This window comes from Vulpes lagopus, chromosome 20 (assembly GCF_018345385.1).
Source record: "Vulpes lagopus strain Blue_001 chromosome 20, ASM1834538v1, whole genome shotgun sequence".
Classification (NCBI taxonomy): Eukaryota; Metazoa; Chordata; class Mammalia; order Carnivora; family Canidae; genus Vulpes; species Vulpes lagopus.
In genome coordinates, this window is record NC_054843.1 from 17833486 (window position 1) to 17854364 (window position 20879).

General features: G+C 40.3%; 1 protein-coding gene across 4 annotated transcripts in view; it reads left to right on the forward strand.

The window, feature by feature from the left end:
- The window catches only part of LOC121479288 (amyloid beta precursor protein), a 270747-nt gene that overhangs the window by 155312 nt on the left and 94556 nt on the right, over window positions 1–20879 (forward strand). For 2 of the 4 annotated variants that reach the window (XM_041734781.1, XM_041734782.1), the window contains exons 7-9: window positions 5161–5328; window positions 7577–7633; window positions 20548–20681. In XM_041734781.1, the coding sequence (XP_041590715.1) occupies window positions 5161–5328; window positions 7577–7633; window positions 20548–20681 (359 nt within the window). The remainder of the gene's footprint in view (window positions 1–5160; window positions 5329–7576; window positions 7634–20547; window positions 20682–20879) is intronic. The other 2 variants (XM_041734783.1, XM_041734784.1) reach the window with 1 other exon arrangement.

Genomic DNA, 20879 nt, shown 5'->3' on the forward strand with positions numbered 1-20879 from the left:
CAAAAAATACACTCTTAAAAAATCGTTTTTCTAGTACATTGCCTTTAAAAAAATTTTCTTCTGAATTAAACACAAAGTCTACTTTATTCTTCAACAGAATATGAGATGTGTTCTAATAACTTAGGCTGAGAAAGTTCACCCTATAGTAGTATTTAGAATTGCAGAAATAATTAGAGTGAAAGAAGTTATTATAAACTGTATTGAAGCTGGCCATATTCGTTATTAACAGATTGATTAGGCAAATCAGTCAACTCCTATTGGAAATATTAAAGATAAGCATATTTAGTAGATTTTAATATTTCTGTCATTGTTTATATTTTACTGTTAATGTTAAACAAGTGATTTATTACACAGACTATTTATCTTCTTATATTTGCCCTTTGTACCCTACTTTGAAATTTCAAGATATGGAGGAGGCTGAGTAAGTAGTTCAGTTGCTTAAGTGCCCAACTCTTGATCTCGGCTCAGGTCTTGATCTCAGGGTTGCGAGTTGAAGCCCTGTGTTGGGCTCTGTGCTGGGTGTAGAGACTACTTAAAAATAAAATTTCAAGATATGTAATTTTTAACTTAAAGAAAATAGATATATTTATACTACATATGAACTTTAATTCTGCATATATTCTTACAGCATATGGAGAAATTCTCCATATTTTTTATTTCTTTTGCAATATCAGAATATTGATATAGCTTTCTATAAAAAAAATTCCTAGCTTTCTGTAAAAAAACCCTTCTAGGATTATTCAAGTGATTGCTTTCTCAAAATTTATAAATTTAAACCTTTTACATTCCATAAAATGCTGGTTTTATTTTACACATATTCTTGTAGTCAGAATAATTGAAATTTAGTTATTAAAAAAATAATGAAAATTGGCTTTACATTATTCTAAAATTATTCTTTAGTTAGTGCTTTATTTAAAACTTATTATTTGTTAATCTATTAATTTTGCTTTGTATTTTTTTAAACTTCTTACATTATTTATTAATTTTTTAAAAAATAGGCTCCATGCCCAATGTGGAACTCGAACCCCCGACCCCGAGATCAAGAGTTGCATGCTCTACCAACTGAGCTAGCCACACACCCTATTAATCTTGCTTTTTAAGAAGGCATTATAATTATTGTACATTTGAAAATGGTGTTTTCCCCCTCATCCTAGCTGTCACGTAACAACTCTTCTTCATGCTGATATTTTTTTAAAGTATAACATTTTCTAATTTTGGTTGTCCACAATAAAGTTTACTTTAATTTGACATCTTTTTATAGAATTAATGTTTTGTGGTTAAGCGTTGTGGTTTTTGGACAGTAAACTGCCTAATCATTTCATACATTGTAGGGATCTCCAACTTTGCTCCTATAGAGTGTATTTATATAATATTGATTTTTAGAAAATGGAATTTAGTGCTGAAACCAACTCAGATCTTGGCAAGGCCTACCTTACAAAGATCTAAAATGCATAGAGATGCTTAAAGCACATAAACTCATATGCTTTGTGTACACTAGCATTTCGGTTTGAGTGGTCTCTCGGCTTGAAGGGTGGATAGAGTTCTTGTAAAAGAAGAGAGTAAGCCTTCCCTGCCCGCAGAATTCAGCTGGATGAATAGTAAGATACCTATTTGTGATCTTCGAAGTTTAAGAATTAAATAGGAATAAACAGAGGTCACTGTTCCTTTAGATGCCCATGCAAGTCTGTGCCAATTTTTCTGTCTGACTTTAAACATTCTCAGATCCCTGTTTCTATTATTCTGGGCAACTTTCCTTCATTACCATATGTAAGCCTGAATAGAACCAAGGTGGATTGGAATTTGAATGACTTTAGAATGTGAGTCTTTTTACTTAGGATTTTACATGTTGAGAAGAAAATGAAGGTGCAGAAAAGAAAACTGCACTTCTAATTTTCTGGTGAATTCTGTTCTAGAGGTTACAGTCCTAGAAGGCCTAAATGCTCTGCATTTGGTAAATGATACTGTAAATAATTTTCCACTGTGTCCCCTCTGAAATGAGCTTTACTACTCTAGGAAGTTAATGATCTAGTCCTAGCCAGCAGGCAAGAGATGGGAAATAGCACCTCGATGGTAGAATGGTGGTGCTGAAAATTGGAGGGATCAATGAGCTACCTTCTCTCTCCTGCCATGCTTGTTCTGGTTCAGGGAGCTGGAATGAATTCTCCATGTCAGCAGATCAGAACCAGCTAGACAAAGCTTGTCTTTGAGAGGCCTCAAAGTGACAGAGACCCATTAGTACCCCTGTTCTTCTAGGCTCACGTATGGGTACTCCCCCATACATAATTTACTGGACATTAGATTATCACACACTCTTCTACCAACTCTGACCACATTATCACATGTTATATGTGAGTACTGTGGAATTGATGGCGGCTACGCCTCACCATGTCCATGTACACCAATGTCATGCAACTATTTGGGGCCATTTAATGGACGTCAGGAATGCAGCAGCCCTGATGATGTCAGGAGAGCTACCAAAACACTCCCCAAAGGTTGTGTCACTCTCCTTTGCCTTTTTTTTCAGATTCATGGGTCAATCTGAAAGACTCTTACAACTGGAGACCCTAGCAAGGATTGTGAGCTCATCGGGTAGTTCATTCCATTCATTTAGTTGACATATAAATGGATTTTTAGTCCTGAATTTTTTTTTAGTTGATTGGGACTCTACAAATCAGGTGTAACAAAGGGGTTTCATAGCCATTTTGAATGAGGCCAGAAGAAAAATTAAATGAATGCTATAAAATAAAAAATGTTTCACTTATGGTATAGAAAAACAATAATATATTAAAATGCCATATGAGTTCTAGACTGGGAGGTTTTGCCTTTATCAGAAGAAATGACTAGGTGACACACAAAGGCAGATGTCTTTCATGGATCATGTCCTTTGATCATCATTCTTTTCTCCCATTACTGCACTTTCACCCACCCAGAATTCTAGCACTTTTATTTAGTGCACAGGAGATATAAAGACAAGTTTCCTGCCCCTGCACAGCCGTGTTGTACACCGTGGGGTCTGCGGCAGACAAGTACAAGAAGACGTGTATTTGTTACTCTACATGGTACAAAATGTGAGGATTGTCATGAGTTATTGAGGCACAATGGGTTTTGTTGCCTATGGTCCCATGACTTCGGGTCATGCCATGGGGTGAAGGCATCCTGTGCCTTTCTTTCAACCCCAGGGCCAGCTTCAACCACAGTGTAGGTACAGAAGACACCATTGCTTTGCAGTCTTGTTGGAATTTGTGCAGCCTGAGGAAGGAATTATTGATGGATATTCTCACATCTCAGAAACAAGAAAGAGCATGTCACATAAACATGTACAGATTGGTGAGAGAAGTACAAAGGAGAGAACCTGTAGGTGTTTCTTACAACAGAGAGAGAGACTAATTAAGGTCCCGGAGTGGAGACAGCTGATGGCTGTGGTTTGCAGGGAGCCCACATCTGGAGCATGTGACTTTTAGCTCGAGAGCCCACGAGCTGCTTTGTCAGTAACTCAGAGGTGATCAGACTCTCCCCCACTCCCAAAACTGTTTGACCCTTTATAAGTATAAATACCGGTCCTTTAGTTTGCGGGGATAAATCAAACTGTCAAGGCGATGGGAAGACTGCGTGAACGGGTTGGCAGATTCTCATCGTATAGGAGAGCTCTATGCAGACGGCAAACTAAAAACACGTCATGGCTTGGCAAAGATGGACTTTGAAAGCAGCAGTACCAAAGGAGAAGACTTGAGAGATGGGTGACATTGAGCCTGATGCTCCTGGCGCCAGGTATTTTCATCTGAAAACCATCTAAAGAGCCAGAATCACCTTGAATATCCATTACACCGGCTTTTCTCCTGCACAGTATTTGACATCTACCTTTTGAGCTCCATGCTGACTGTCCTTCCCTATTCTGTTGACATCAGCATGATTGATGGTGGTTGCTTCTGGTTTTGCCACCACCTCTTTGACTCAGTTGGAAAGGGCAATAAGTGGTGTGTATGGGGAAGTTAAGCAGTAGTTCTCATCTACATAGACATTGTGTGGATCTTTGAGTGAATGACTAAAGGACTGAATAGAGGAATATTGTTGAATATTCCTAATTTGGAAACTCTGAGTTTTACGTGACATTTCTCTTTTAGAAGGATGCTTTCCCTTGGTGTGATAGTAAAACTGATAATAATAAGCAAGACATCTGTGTGTGCTAAGGCATCAGCAGGCTCTTTATAAGCCTAGCTAGGGCAAGACACAAACTCAGAGGGAGAATTGTCTTACATATAACAAAAAGGGAATATACATGGGATGAAGAGTTCCTGTTCTAATCACCGTAACTTTACAAATGGAAACAGTTTGGTCATTCCACTTGGATCAATCAGGGATTATGGCACTGATCTTGGGGAGGGTGGCAAAGCATGCTGACAGGTAAGATGTGCTTTGCTGTTAAATGGTAGGTACATGGTATGAACAAATTCGAGTTTGGTTGACTCTGTTTTATTGTTTGTGCCTTATTCCCTGCAGGACAGATTAATGAAAAAATCAAAAATCGTATTTAAACCAGAGTTAATATAATCTGCTCTAAGTCCCATTTGCAGGCGTTCCATAGGCTTTTTGAATAGGGTCAGAGGACAGGCTGGCCCTCTGAAAACTGGATCCCCTTCATAATACGTGTAATTATCTTGCACTCCGAGGGCAAGGCTGTCCTTCGTGAAGGACAACAATCAGATGTTTGTGAGAGGAGACGTTTTTTGCACCATAAGCAGACATAACCCTTTTACCTTTTCAAGCCCACCTGAGCTTCTCCTAGAAGAGAAGTTTATTCCTCGTAGCGAAGGAATGTTCCGGTGTGCAGACACTTCGGGGCACTTAGGATTCACCTAAAAGCAGCTGAGAGATCTGGTCCAGATCTCCAGATCCAGATCTCTCCAGATCGAGCCAGAGTCCCTTAACGACTACAGAGCTACGCTCCTTGAACCAGATGAGAATGCACTGCTCTGTTTCAGAGGGAACTCCAGGGTCCTGGGAGGCGATTAAAACGTTTGGCCGACTCTGCCTCCGGAGGGGGGGCGCCCAGCCCAGGTCCCCACCCCGGGGAGGCCTAGTGCCTAAGACAAACAGGTGCGTGAACAGCGAGCCGGTGACGTTTTCATGCTAAATGTGGTTCCCCACGTCTCCTCTGATTAGAGGTGTGCTCTGAACAAGCCGAGACGGGGCCATGCCGAGCAATGATCTCCCGCTGGTACTTTGATGTGACCGAAGGCAAGTGCGCCCCGTTCTTTTACGGCGGATGTGGCGGCAACCGAAACAACTTTGACACAGAGGAGTACTGCATGGCCGTGTGTGGCAGCGTCAGTAAGTGACCTTCCTCGGGCCTGGCCGCCTTCCGTCTCTCTCGCCACTGATCTGCCCTTTGTAACAGGCTGGCCTCCCTGGTCCCCGGGAGCGGGTCTGTTGCTACACTAACCGCGTCTCTGTCCACTCCTCTAACTGCCCGGCGTCTCCTCCCGTCTGTTCGACCCCCGAGCGCCCATCTCCGTCTGCCTCCACTAGAGCATGGCCCTGGATGTGTCCTTTCCCTCGCTGTCCCGGAGGGACTTCTTCCGAGTGCCTCTCTGTCAGCCAGGCTGGAGTCACCGTCTTGTCCTTCTCACGTGTCTCTGCACATGTGTACCTCCGTGTGTGTCCGTGCACCTGTGTGTCCGGGTCTGTGCATGAGCGGTGCGTGTGCAAGCGAGGCTTACCCCCCGCTGGAAGCCTGCCTGGTGCCACCTCGCTTTGTCATCGTGGGTGTCTTTAAGTGATTTTTGTGACACGCGACTTTTATGGTGGCAGCAGAGAATGGGATTGAATTGAGCGCGTGCCCTTCAGATGCCCGAGGACAGAAAGGCCCCAGGGCCCCCCACTTGCAGTATCCATTTGTCACCGTCTTCCCTTGGAAACCGAAGAAAACTCTTCACTTAGCACTAGAAACCTTGAATGGCCAGAGACCCGGGGACTGGAATTTTCAAAGCCTTCTCTCCCCAACTTTCAGCTTTTCCTAAGTCCGGGGCATAAATGCATAAGTGACAGTGACTTAAATGTGAGATGAAACTTCTTCCCACAGAGGTAGTACTCAGGAGGTAACGGACCAGACGTATGGGACTTCTTTCTGTTCTTCTTAGCAGCCTTCCATGTTCCTGGAAGTCCCAATTTTATTTATTGACTCTTGTTCATCAGTAGGAGATTTGAACCTACTGAAGAAATTAATGACTCAGCTCGAGAAATTAAAGATTAAGCTCAGGAGCTGTGCATTTCTTCTTTGAGAGAGTCCTGCCTTTTCTCCCTTGTTTTCGTGAGGGTGACAACTACCATTTCCTGCCTGGGATTCCTAGGGATTATATAAATTTTTCCGCTGTGATCATAGGCTTACGCTAAACAACAAAAGGACCTGCCCCATGAAGACCTTCTATTGTGAAGGCCAGTATCTAAGTGGAATCAAATGGAACAGTTCCTGTTGGTCTCCTGTGTAAGGGATGACTCCATTTCTATCATGTGTGAGAACAGGTGTAGGAACTGGTAACCCCAAGGGCTTCTTCTCTGGCTGCCATTGGAAGATTGTAGCTTCTAGCTCAAAAGACTCCTTTCTTCGGTTTCAAACAAAGAAGTTAATTAGGTCAGGTAATGTGGAACACAATAGGGGATTCTGTTGCCTGGAGCCTCTTGAACAAAGGACTTTTGTTACCGAGATACTAACTGGCTTAGCTGCTGAGGAGGTTTCTTGGCAGATTTCCAACTTTTTTTCTCCATTTCCCTAAAGTGGATTTACTCTTTGGAATATAAATGGTGTGTGTGTATGCATGCACATGTAATAAGAGAGAGGTTTTTTTTTTTTTTAATTACCAGCACTGAGGAATTTGCCTTGAGTTAGAAATTATCCCCCCCCCCCCGCCCCCCAAAACACTACCACAGCCCATACGCACACCCTCTCCATTTCATCAGTCTGATTTGACTCAGACTGGGAGTGAGCTGTGGGCACCACCACCACAGGTGAGTCGGAGCCTCTGGAGGTGCCCTGGACAGCACACCTTTTGCCAAGAGCTTTGCAAAAGATAGAGACTCCCAACAAAGGTCATGGGTCAGCCAGGCAGTCCATATTCGTTTCAGGGGAGGCAGGTTGTAGGATAATTACCAAGAAAGCAAACATGAGAAGCTAAATGTCGGTCAGGAGGGTGGACAGTAAAGCAACAAATGGCCGGAGCTGCAAGCTGGAGGTGCCCTGTGAATGGGTGAACGGAGTGGATCCCTGGGAGTTGATGATGCTTGGCGCTAAGGAGAGAGAATGGCAGCAGGAAATGCTCAACGGGTTACTTGGAAGTGCTATTGGAAACAAAATACCCAGCACGCTAAGGTATCCCTGCGGAAATAGATCTCCTGTGTTGATGTTTACTTTGGTCCCCTGCTAGGGCCCAGCCTCACTGTATTTGTTTAGTTATGTTTTTAATCCAATGTTTCTGTTTTTGTTTTTGTTTTTCCCTTTGGTCAATGGAATCATGTAAGTTGCAACCATCATTCCCATGTTTCTATTTTTATTTTTAGTTATGTTCTCTTATTTTCTCCATAGTGTCCCAAAGTTTACTCAAGACAACCCAGGAACCTCTTCCCCAAGATGCTGTCAAACGTATGTTGTCATTCACGGGAGGGGGCTGGGGGGTGGAGGAAGTAGTCCAGTGCATGGCTGGATTATAACTCCAGCATCATCTTTGCATGGTTTTGTGTTTCTCGAACACCTGTCTTTCCATAAAATGTTTATTTCTGTTGCTTTGCTTTGTAATTATGTCCAATTCTGCCACACAACCTCAGACACTGGGCAAAGAGCATTGACTCAACTTCTGTTTCTGATCAGTTTTTTCCTGAAATTCAGTATGGTTCTATTATGTATAGTATATATGATTGTGTTTTATTTGGCATCACCGTTTTATTTCCTAAAGCTGTCAAGATTTAACAGTTTAACAAGAGGCCACATACATAAAAATGACTCGTTTCCCAGAAAAATAGATAATATGCATGCATTGTACTAACTCCATGGATTAATGTGTTTGCACAGGCTTCAGCTATGTGTTGTAAGGCACATGTTAAGCCTTAGGAAGTGAAAGACCACCTCTAGATTTCCTAACCACCTCTTCTTCCTCTCCCTGAATGTTCTGCTGGGACAGAAGTGTCTGACTTCAGGTTTTATCATAAGGTTGTAGAAAAAAGATTCGTCTAAAGAAATCTTGCATCAACCAGTCTTAGAGTGTCTGGGTTTTGTGATGATTCCACTTGGCATATCAGTCTAGCTTGGTTTTCAGATGTAATGTTTAAACACACAGTACTATTTTAAAATGCGGATTATATCCAAAAATAGATTTCTGCATCGTTAAGTTAGGGATGATATACACACACTATTGAGGCTGATGGTTGTTGGAAAAAGAGATAACAATTTCAGTTGTAGCTCAGATATAATGAAATTAGCATATATGTACATTATCCTGAAAAAAAACCTGGTCTACAAATTGGTTTCTTTAAAAAATAAAAATAAGAAATATGTGGCACCTGGGTGCCTTAGTCAGTTAAGCATTTGATTCTAGATTTTGGCTCAGGTCATGATCTATCTCATGGGTCATGGGATCAAGCCTCTCGTGGGGCTCCACGCTCAGCAAGGAGTCTGCTTCTCTCCTTCTCCCTCTATCTCTGCCCGTCTACGTGCATCCATTCTCTCTCTAAAATAAATAAATCTTAAAAAAAATAAATAGGATAAGTAATAGAGAATTATGTAATTTACAAACAATTTCTCCATCAACCATAAAGTTTTTCCTTTTTTAATAGCCACCATAAGATTCTAATTCATACACTTTATATCCAACTTTTGAAGGATGTGGGGGTTTCACTACTACAGTCAACATATTTTCTCTGATTGTGACAGCAGTTTTTTTTCTAACATCGAAAGCATGACAAGTGAGTAGACACAGAGGATTAGAGAAAACTGGGTATTACACTGTGGGATTAATAATATATTGATCTTTGTGGCAGGTTGCAATTTACCAGGCATTTTCTCGGATCATTTATTTTTCTCAGAAGCACTTTGTGAGCATTTTCTTTATGTCCTTTATACATAGTATAAAATGAGGCCATGAGAGCCATCAAACATGGCAGGACCAGCTTTAAAACAAAAAATCTTGTGGCTATACATTGTACTCCATATGGCCAAGGATTTGGTTGTTGCTTAGGTTAGAAAAATTACATTTGAAAAAAAAGTTACATTTGAAGTTCACAGCACGTTTTAGGAATACAGAAAATAACAGAGGAAGAATATGAAAAACTTTTTTCTAAATGCCTCAATAAATGAAATATCTTTCCCCTATTTGTAAAAAAAAAAATCATTTTATTAATTAGAAGAAATGAATGTTATTTGATGAACTTATTTTCATGTGGGGTGCCTGGGTGGCTCAGTTGGTTAAGTGTCTGACTCAATTTCGACTCAGGTGATGATCTCAGTGTTGTGAGATCGAGCCCCACATCGGGTTCTGTGCTCCCTCTCCCTCTGTGCTTGCCCCCGCTCCTACATGGGCTCTCTCTCTCAAATAAATAAAATCTTTAAGAAATATATTTTTTAAAGCTGTTTTTATTTTCATGAAGTTCTTAAGTCCTCAGCTTTTTCAAACAGACCTTGAAAATCTCTCATAATTTTCTCTTTCCCAGTAATATCATCCAACTACTTGTAGTGTATTTGGGATCATGACACCTCTCCATTCTAGGAGGGTGAAATGATTTTGGCAGCTCTATTTTCTTGTCTACCTACAGAGACTATTCATCACAGCAAGTGTAGGGTTCTGCAGTACTGGTACAAACAGACTAGAGAAAGCATATAATTTCTAGTTATTTATAGCCTGTGCAGTGATGCTATCTTATTTATAGCAGAGTAACACATATGAATTAAAAGAAGTCACGGTCATCTGGAGGTCAAATGCAGATAGCAGGATGTAGTCAGAAATGAGCCCAAGGAGAAGGTGAACAAGACCCTATGATTTGGCAAGCTGGGCTTGCATTTGACTCTTTCACCAACCTAGGGCTTCATTGGAGGGTCCCTCTTCACCAGAGTGGTCGGTTTTATGGGTTTCTCAGTTTGAGTTACATCTAGTCAAATAATAAATATGAAATGAAAAGGCTCCTCAGTTAAACTGTGTAACATTGCACATGTGGAGAAAACCTCTGATGGTCTACATTATAAATACAGTTATTTTCCCATCAAAATGTATTATAATCATGTATTTCTAGATTTTAAATCTTTGTCATAAAAACCAAATTTGAGTGTTGCAGTGTTAAGGAACACTGATTTTTTGTTTATATTTAGTTGTAGATAAGAATCTAAACCGTGGATAAAGAGGATAGAGATAAGAGGCTCTAGAGCTTTCATTTTACTCATAAACTTGTGGATTTGAATCCTTTATAAAATCTCCTTGCTGTTTGAGATAAAGTATCTGATGGGACCAGAATTGTTTCTGACATTAATTTTGTATTGCCCATTTGGATTTGTGAATAGTAAGATTAGTACATAAATATTTATTGCTTAGTTTATATTTCAAATATGAGAGAATGTGTTTTTATCTAGCGTCTTCCTGTCAGATTGCATCTCAAAAGGCAAACAGACTGAGTCTTCATGGCATTTAATGTCACAAAGAGCCATCGTGCCAGGAGTTAGTCAGCTGACTGTACCAAAGATGTGGCCCTAGGGAACGACAAATGACCCCTCTTTGGCTCTCTTCTTGCAGTGGCACAGACAGTATTAAAACCAAGGTCGCTCAACCTTGACACTATTGATGTTTGGGACTAGGTAATTCGTTCTTGGGATGCTGTCCTGTATATGGAGGATGTTCAGCAGCGTGTTTAGCCTCTGCCAACTAGATGCCAGTAATACCACCTCAACTGTGCTAACTTCAGCTGTCTCCAGACTTTGCCAAATTGTGTCCTGAGGCAAGGAGGGGCAAAATCACCCCCTGTTGAGAGCCTCTGATCTAGACTTCTGGTGAGCCCGCGTCGGATTCAAAGATAGAACCAGACTGGTATAAACAGGCACGCTTTCCAGGAACTTGAGGGTCTGTCAGCATGTTGAAGTTCAGAAGCCTCCAGTTCTTGACAGATGTTAATGAAATTGAATTTGTTAGGCCACCCTCCTAGTTCTCAATGTGTACAAGATAGGGTAGAAACTGCTGTGCCAACTGTACGGTAGTTAGAGGTCTCCTAGCTGTTCTACTCTAATGTGAGTGCTACTGGGCACACAGACTAAACCAGCAAACCCCCGGGTTGGAAGTTGCATGTTCCCCCGTGTACTGCCACCTCCTTCTCTGTTTCCTCTTAGTTTCACAGAATCCCAACATATGCTAGAGAACAGCCATCTGTAGTGATGCCACCTGGCCTTGCCACACAGATCGCTTGGCATCTAAGCTGTACCTTGGAATCGTGTTTATGGCCTTAGGGTCTCTGCAAAGGCTAGATCTGGCCTCATGCAGTATCCAGAAGGGGAAAAGACTTCTACTCACATCAAAGTGGTCGAAATACCAGGAGAATAGACTAATACACTTCCAGAGAATCTAAAAATAATGAGGACATATCAAATCAGGCCAAATCACCATCCCCAAGTCCTGAGGCTGCTACCTGAGAGGCTCACAATTTGCAAACTCACTGTGCAGCCTTTGAATGGAATGTGCCACCTTCACCCCAGAGTTGTCTTATCTGGTCCGAGGCAGGCTTTGGCCAGACTTGACCCATTGTTCTCAATCACACGGTACTTCTTTTTGATTACAAAGTAGCAAATATTAGTTCCCATTAGCACATTCTCGAATACTAACGGAACTATGATATTTTTATAAAACTGCCAAGTATTATTAATAGTAATTAAAATCATTAAAAAGATGTGGGAGTGCATTAAATTACATGTCACATCAGTGACAGTAAAATCTATTAGATTGACATGTATGAGAAGCCACATCTCTGGTATTGAGAAATGATCAGAATGAAAAATGGCTTTTTCCTTGAAGCTCTCATAGGGACAAATCCTAAGATGGACAGGAATTGATTCACTCAGGAAACCAACATTTGAATAAATAAATAAATAAAATACTCATTTACTCAGAATAATAAAAAACACTCATTATATTTTTATTAATTATGAACATTATTTGATCAATTTATTTTCATGAGGGTTGCCTGGGTTGCTCAGTCAGTTAAGTGTCCTACTCTTGATTTCCACTCAGGTTGTGATCTGTGTTGTGAGATCGAGCCCCACATCAGGCTTTGTGCCCCCTCTGCCTCTCCGTCTGCCTCTGCCTCTGCCTCTACCCCTGCCCTTGCCCCTGCCCTTGCCCCTGCCCCTATGTGTGCTCTTTCTCTCTCAGATAAATAAGTAAATAAAATCTTCAAGAAATAGATAATTTTTTTTCATATTCATGAAGTTCTTGTGTCCTCACTTTTCCAAACAGACCTTGAAAATCTCTCCTACTTTTCTCTTTCCCAGTAATATCCTCCAACTACTTGTAGTGTATTTGGGATCATGACACCTTTCTATTCTAGGAGGATGAAGTGATTCCATAAGAGATGAGAGGGTCAATATTTTAGGTTTTGCACTCCATATGGTCTCTGTTATGCATTCTCAACTTGGCAATCATAGCATGAAGGCAGCCACAGACAATAGATCAACAAACATACAGCTGTGCTCCATAAAAAAGTAACACTATTTATGGGCAGCTGGGTGGCTCAGTGATTGAGCGTCTACCTTCAGCTCAGGTCGTGATCCGAGTCCCAGGATCGAGTCCCGCATCAGGATCCCCACAGGGAGCCTGCTTCTCCCTCTGCCCGTGTCTCTGCCTCTCTGTCTGTGTCTCTCATGAATAAATAAATAAAATCTTTAAAAAAAAAAAAAACAAGAAACAAACAAACAAAAAAACCTACTATGTACAAGAAGAGACTGGCACGTCAACCTCTGATTTAATAAAGCTGTAACTTCTGAGCTCAAGATATGCTGGTGCTAAGCTGTGTATTTTGAGGGGCACCAGCCAAGTAAACCAAGTTCCCTGCTTCCAATAACTTGACAGTTCTATCGATGAGATGAGACCCAGGCATGGGATAGGATTAAGTAACAATATAAAGTAAAATATACAAGTGTAGGGAAAGACTGGTATGGAAGGCCAGAGGAAAATGAAATTGTGTGTGTGTGTGCGTGTGTGTGTGTGTTTAATGAAATTGGTTTTATCCTTAAGACCTCCATTGAGGTTAACAGCTCTATCTGGCTTTTCCTGCTACAATATCTTTGAAAGTAGATAATATTGCAGATTTTGACTTTTTGAACAACTCTGTTGAGTGTTGAGCAACTCTGACAAATCATCTGTTTCTGAGCCACCATTAATGAAGTTGAGAATAGCTCTTGACACATGGACAGGAAACAGTAACAAGGGTAAGACATTCTGAATGCCAATTATTATTGCTATTGCTTTACATGTGGTTTTTAGATTCAGACTTGAGGTTGCTCTTAAATTTTGGTGCATTGTGCTGAATCGGATATAGATAAAAATAAAAATAACGCCAGCACTCATTCTTTCACACTCCTTTCACATATTTGACAAAATTCCCACATCCAGTTCGTGTCCATAAGACATAAAAAAGAAATGCAGCTTGAGTAGAGTAAACACAGCATAGATTACATTTTTATTACCTTATGTCTGTACGGCGCATTTGATAGTCTGCCAACTATGATCGCACCAACTGTAAAACAAGCGTGAAGCAAGGGCACGGTTGGAATGGAAAGGGCCTTTGTTCTTTTTTCTTTTCTGTTTTTAGAGAGTCTGGAACAATATTTAAGGGTCACATGCTATTTTCACATTACAGGTGGCTCCTCTAACTTGGACTTGGGTGTGATGAATATTTGAGTTTATTTATTTATTTTTTTTAATATTTGAGTTTAGAACGTGTTAGGGATTTTAGTAATTTTGGAATTAGAGAAATGAAAAGACTTTTTTTTTTTTACCTTTTCATTAAAATCAGGATCTCCATCTGCAAGCTCTGCCTTGTTTTGAAATTAAATTTGCACTTAAAATCCTTCTTTATAGGTTTATATTTTACCTATTTGTGACTTATCCTCATTACCACCTCTCATATAAATCATAACCATTTGAAGTCACACTGTTGCCAGCTGTGTATAAAATAGCATTTTCAATGATAAAGCAATTACTGGTATAGGTCTTAATTTACTTTCATCTTCATTGATAAATTGCCTGACTCTGGATGAAAGGAGCCTAAGCAGATTTTCTTGTTAGCATTAGTATATTGACTAAATGCCATTCATGGGCCTCTGTTTGGGGAAACATTCAGCCTTGTGGGTCTGATGTAGATAGTCGGGGTTGTTACTGTTTGAAGGTGGAGTTCTTGCTCCTTTATCCTGAGCCCTTCTTGTCTATAAAATTATGTGTCTCCTAGAAATTAAGGAAACAAGCCAATATCAGAATGACAGGGGCAGTTTTTCATGATGTCTATAGTGTTTCGACTCCACATTATTGCATCTGGTATGAAAGTATCACTCTGTAGTGATTCTACAGTCAGAACTGAAATGGTCTAAAAATGTGGCTTAAGCTTTGATTTATTAGCTGAATTTGATCATGTCTCAGATAGAGAGGTCCTCCAAAAGGGCAAAGGGAGCAGTTTCGACTGCATTCTGATGATACCAGTTCTCACCTTGTTTTGAAGTAACTTTTCCTAAAATTTAGAAAGTTTTCTCAGGGAAATGCTGAATGGAAATGTTGTGTTGGCATCATGTCCCCAGTAATGGTGGTGTACTTTGTTACAGGAACATTGGGTGCAGCACCAGGGGTCATTAATAAACTGAAAGCAGTGGGGTGCCTGGGTGGCTCAGTTCATTGTGCGTCTGACTTTTGATTTTTGGCTCGGGTCGAGATCTCAGGGTTATGAGATCAAGCCCCGACATGGGGCTCTGAGCTGGGTGTGGAGCCTGCTTGGGATTCTCCCTCTCTCCCCCTCACCCCCCCCCCCACAGTGCCTTCTCTCTACCCCCCAAAATAAAATAAATAAAAATTAAAATACACCGAAAGCAAAGATGTGTGCCCCATCCACCCACCAAAAAAAGGGGCGGGGGGGGGGGCTATGACAGGTACTAAGATTGCAACATGAGGTGGAAATGTTGCAACATACATTAGTGCCAAATTATTAAAACTGAAATGGGCCCTCACACACTTGAAAAGAGTTTCTCCCTTGGTATCTGGTTTAGGTAATAAGCATTTTGTGGATGAGAGAGAAGCGAATCTGTGATTTGTCTGACGTCTGGGGAGAAGGGAAGGGAGCCTTCCACCATCACCCCTCACCCTCTTCTTCCCCATTGTCCCTTAGCAGACAGTGACCCTTTTATTTTATTTATTTATTTTTAAGATTTTATTTATTTATCTATGAGAGACACACACACAGAGAGGCAGAGACATAGGCAGAAGGAGAAGCAGGCTCCCTGCAGGGCGCCCGATGTGGGACTCAATCCCTGATCTCTGTACTCTGGGATCAAGCCCTGAGCTGAAGGCAGACGCTCAACTGCTAAGCCACCCAGGCATCCCTTTTTTTTTTTTTAAAACGGACTTTAAGATTTTTTTTTTTTAAGATTTTATTTATTCATGAGAGAGAGAGAGAGAGACAGAGACACAGGCAGAGGGAGAAGCAGGCTCCATGCAGGGAGCCCAAAGTGGGACTCAATCCCAGTCTCCAGGATCAGGCCCTGGCCTGAAGGCGGCACTAAACCACTGAGCCACCCAGGCTGCCCGACAGTGACCCTTTTAAAGCATCCTATCTCATCTTTCCTTTCCTCAAAACAACTTGCATTGCTCCTTACAGCCTTTACCTGATCTGTCCTTTATTTCCTTCCTCTCTCCCTTGCTCCTTCGGCTCTGGCCACCCTGACCTTGCTTGTACTAGAATTTTCCACGCACACTCCCCTCTCAGTGCCTTTGTGCTTGTTTCTGAGGCTACCTGCTACATTCCTCCAGCAGGTGACAGGGAAGTGGGGCTTCATCTCTTTGTGTTACACACCTTCTCAGTTAGACCAGCCTGGCCTCTCGCCCGCGCTCCTAACTCTTCCCAGCCCTGCTCTAGTTTTCTTTTTCTCCATAATACAGATCACATTCTAACAATGTGACTTTTTTTTTTTTTTGAGGTGATTTCTTCTCTCACTAGAAAATAATGCCACAGGGGTCTTTGTTCTACTCATTGGTTTCTCCCATGTGTCTTACTTTTGGTATGGGTTGTAATACCTGTTAAACAGAGGAATAAAGGAATATATGGGCACATGGTACATCCAAGAAGCCATCTCAGCTTTTCAGATACCTCTGACCTCCCCAGGTTGCAGAAAAAGCAAGGATGAAGCTTCTGTGAAAAATACTAGTTGTCCAGAATAGCACTGAATTTTTGGAACTGGAATGTTCCCCTTGAGGCAGTAATGTGCTAGGAGTTGGAGCTGCTCTTCTGTAGCATTTGTTTTTGTTCGGTATTACACTTTGATACCCATTCTCAGTATTGAAAGGTATGTCCTACCATATTTTACAGCTGTTTTGTTAACTAAACAAAGACAACCAATATGAAGGTCATTTGGAAAGTTAAAAGCCCACGCATGTGATGCTGCCGTCCTGCTAATGATGTAGTGATGAGAGGTTAAAACCCAGAGCTAGAGGTGTTTAATCTTGAATTTTGAGTCTGGTTTTCTGAAAGGGGCATGTATCCGGTAAGCTTGCTTGCAGAAGGCGTAAATGAGGGCATCTGAGCGGGGGCCAAAGGCCAAACGATCATCTAGGTCCATGCTCCGTGCGATCTTTTGCCTGACCCCTGTCTCATAACCCTCCTCCTTCTGAACACTGGGTAGAGGTCACTTGCCAGATAGCATTCAGGGCAGGGACAGCTGTTTGATAGAAAATAGGTTGACAGATATCATAGCAAAGCATGTTTTTTTGCCAGTTCATGTTGTTCATTAACAAAAGCAAATACTTTGCGAGGGATTAGCCCTTTTCTGCTCTAAATATTAAACTTCATAAGCCTTTTCATGGTTTACCTAATCCCAAATTCAGATTTATTTGTGGATTAGGGATATGAGGAATTATGTCAAATGCACAATAAATGTAATGGGGCAATTTTTCCCTCTCCCTTCATCTTACATGAGGATGTAAGGGAAGCACCTAGTACAGTGGAGGCTGATAAATTTATTTGGCCAACTTAGAAATGTGAGCCGAGATCACAGTTTCTAAGGAGCCTCAGATGTCTCTGGACAGGATGAACTGTCATATGGTAGCTTAAAAAAAGCACAACAAAAGTAAACCCTCCTGAGGCCAGCTTGTTTCTAGACTTTGCTGTTAAAATGACCTGTGTTTTAAATGACCCACGATAAACAGCTTCCCATTCTCTTGTGCTCTGGAACATACCCACTCCCTTCCCACATGAAGCACCTTGAAAGGGTACAGACAGAGGGCCACAGGTGTCGTCCTACCACTGCCCACTATCCTCGTTATCATGCGTCCTGCCGACCATGGACTTCATCACAGTATAGCAGCTGTTCCTGGTGCAGTCATATCTTTAAGAGGCAGAAATATTAGAGAAACAGAAGCGGAGCTTTCTGTACATAATTCCTCCTTAAAAGGTTCTTCCCTTCCTCCCTACCAGCTGCAGGGGAGTGATAATGAAATATTAAATTCCTTTTCAGATATCAAGATGTACCATCATTCTTCTATCTTTGACTGGACAGTGATCTGATTTGCTTGGTCGGTACGAATGCAGGAAAATTTCATGCTAATTGAGATGGAGCGTTAGTATGAACAGCTAAAATGCTTGAATTAAAGATTAAAAGAGAGACGGCTTCCTTTAAAGTCTTCAACGAAAGGCAATAACAAGGGCCGCTTACAAGGATTTACTCGAAGAGAAATATTGGATTAAATGGAATAAATCAGTAATACAGTATTTGTATTTATTTCCACGTACCTGAAAAGTTTTAATACTTGGAATATTCTTAATCTTATTAAATATACCTTGCATGCTCATTTCTCTAATATTCTTTTATTCTTAATATTACAAAGCTACATTTTAACAAAGACTAATGAGATTTTACGACTCAGATTTCAGTGTTTATCTCCTTTCCATAAAACAGTAGGCAGTGTCTGCATATCATAAGAGTTGGAGAAAACCATACAATTTGCCAACCATAAAAGTTGGGTGGAGAACTTTCCTACTTATATAGTAGCTTTTATAATTCCAGTTTTCAAAGAGGATGCTGTGTCATGGCTATGACACTTAACAGCTGGATGGCCATCTCCATCAATGAAAAGAACCCCAAACATCTCTACATTTTCTTTTGTTCAAAATATAAAATATGGTCTGCCTAATTTTGTCATCCTGCCAGATTTCACTACACCAAAAGAACTTTTAACCAAGAGAACTTTTAACTTGTTCTCCTTTAAGCTGTACCAGCAAAGATGAAAGAATGATGAAAACCACAGGAAACAAATTTAAAATGCTAAACATCACTTCCATTTCAAGTGGGGAACATTGATGAAGTTAAATATACTTGCATATTGATTTGCTTGAATTTATGCAGAAAAATACTAGGCTTTGATTCCTTTTTTACAAAAAAAGGATTTTAAATTGAAAATTATTTCTTGGTCTTAAAAATTAAGGATTCATTTCCAATCATTTGTGGGCCTTTATGTGTGTTATATACCGAAGATCTTATAGAAAAACATCTATTACTTCTCCTGTAGGTGGTATTTCATAGTCCAGTTCTAAATAAAAGTAGCTAATTTTTTCTGTGGCTGCATAAGCTCCAAGATTTGGAATGACATGTGACAAGCAAAGGAAAAGAGAAGAACAGTAACGTGGAGGACCATATGTACCACCCTAAAGCATGGAGTGGCCTCTCTTTTTCCCAGGGTGCCTGGTATGCTGGCCTGATACATAAAGAAACAGGGACACAGATGGCTCATGTTATGCCGCTTTTCCAACCTTTTTGCTGCTCAAATACATTCTCACTCATCTGCCACACAGAAGATGGGGGCAGATGCTTTTTAATGTCTGCCCTGTGCCAGTCCCAGACCTGTTGACTTGGTGGAGGCAGAGGGGTGAACACACAAGTATTCTGAAAAATAATCCCAGGAATACGCTCCACCTCCTTCCTTCCACTTGAAGCAACAGTGTAGATACCTAAACTGCTCATATATTTTTTTAAAAAACCAATAAACAGATTAAAGAAGGGAAGAAATCTGAACAAATATTTCTCTTTAAAATTAAAGATAAAATTAAAGATATTATTTAATTACATAACACAAAAGGCTCTGGCTTTGATTCTAATCTTGAAGCCTTTGGAATGTGAAGATTCCAGGTGATTTTTTTCCTCAAAGCATGTACAAAAGACATCTTAGAATTTAATTTCAAAATTATTTATCCATAAATACTTCTCATTTAAGTCCTCTTTGGGATATTCTATCTCAAATATTGTAGTCCATAATTAGATAAATATAGTAGTCCATAGTTAGATAAAATCAGTAGGAAAAATACTTAGAACATTGGTGATATTTGAATAAGCTTTTGAATAAAACACTTAATTTGATTTGCCCTGAAAACACCTAATTTCACAGTTTGGGCTGAATGTAATCTACTCTACATCAAAATCTTTTTTCTTTTCCTGTCTTTCTTTTTTTCTTGTAAGCTCAGAAATGCTCTGAATTCTCACTAATCATTATTAATCTTTTGGAAAACTGCTTATATAGGCCATTACAATTCACTTGGCTCAGGAGTAAAAATATTTTTGTTTTATAGTACACTTCAATTTTATGGATATTTATGTTTCCACATAATTTAGCAGTATATGTTGCAACTCAGTCATATTCCTTAGCAGTTTTAGTTGAATTCAAAATAGAAATCACTTTCTTTTTGACAACTAGTGTAATGAAATGGGCTGACTATTGTCAAATTTTGTGATGGCAGAAAGGTGTGATTTCAGAAATGTATTTATTGATATCTACAGGGTTTTGGGTAGTAATTCAAACACTTTCTCACAAAAGGTGGCTCTGAAATCAAGCTATCAGAAATACATAGCGTAGAATTTACCTTTACTTTGTTGTGCGGTTATTCAGCAGTATACTAATTTTGAGATTTCTTTGGTTTAAGAATCACAGGATGTGATATTGATAACATATCTTACTTTCAAGATAATAAAAGTTAGTTTAGCGAGGCATAGGGATTTGGGATAAAATGTCTCTATTAAGCACTGCTCTGTGCATGCTTGTTTTGCAAAGAATTTTAAATATAATCACAAAATGGACTGTTCTGTAGATTTTCTTTCATCCTCAACTTGGAAGGGGTGAAACATTTGTACCATGCTGTGAAATGTCTCATGGTGTTCTCTTAAACAGCATTAACCTGTATGTGCTGCTCTACTAAATTCTTTGTTCTGTAGTAAATGGAAAGTATGGCTTTCTTTGAAATGATTAGATATTGTTTCTCTTCTCAAACCTCCTTCTTTTTACTTTATAGTTCCTACAACAGCAGCCAGCACCCCCGATGCCGTTGACAAATATCTTGAGACACCTGGAGATGAGAATGAACATGCCCATTTCCAGAAAGCCAAAGAGAGGCTGGAAGCCAAGCACCGCGAGCGAATGTCCCAGGTAATGGGACTTCTTCATCCCTTAGATTATTAACAATAAAGGGGAAATCTGAACTTGGCCTCTGCCTCTGAGTCTGCCTAGGGGCCCTATGATTGATGAATGCCTAGGGATGGGAGGGCTCTTTAATTTTATCCAGATCCTTAAAGACGTAAGGTCTTAGTTTAAAACATTTGCTCTATGTTTATCAGCTTGGGGTTT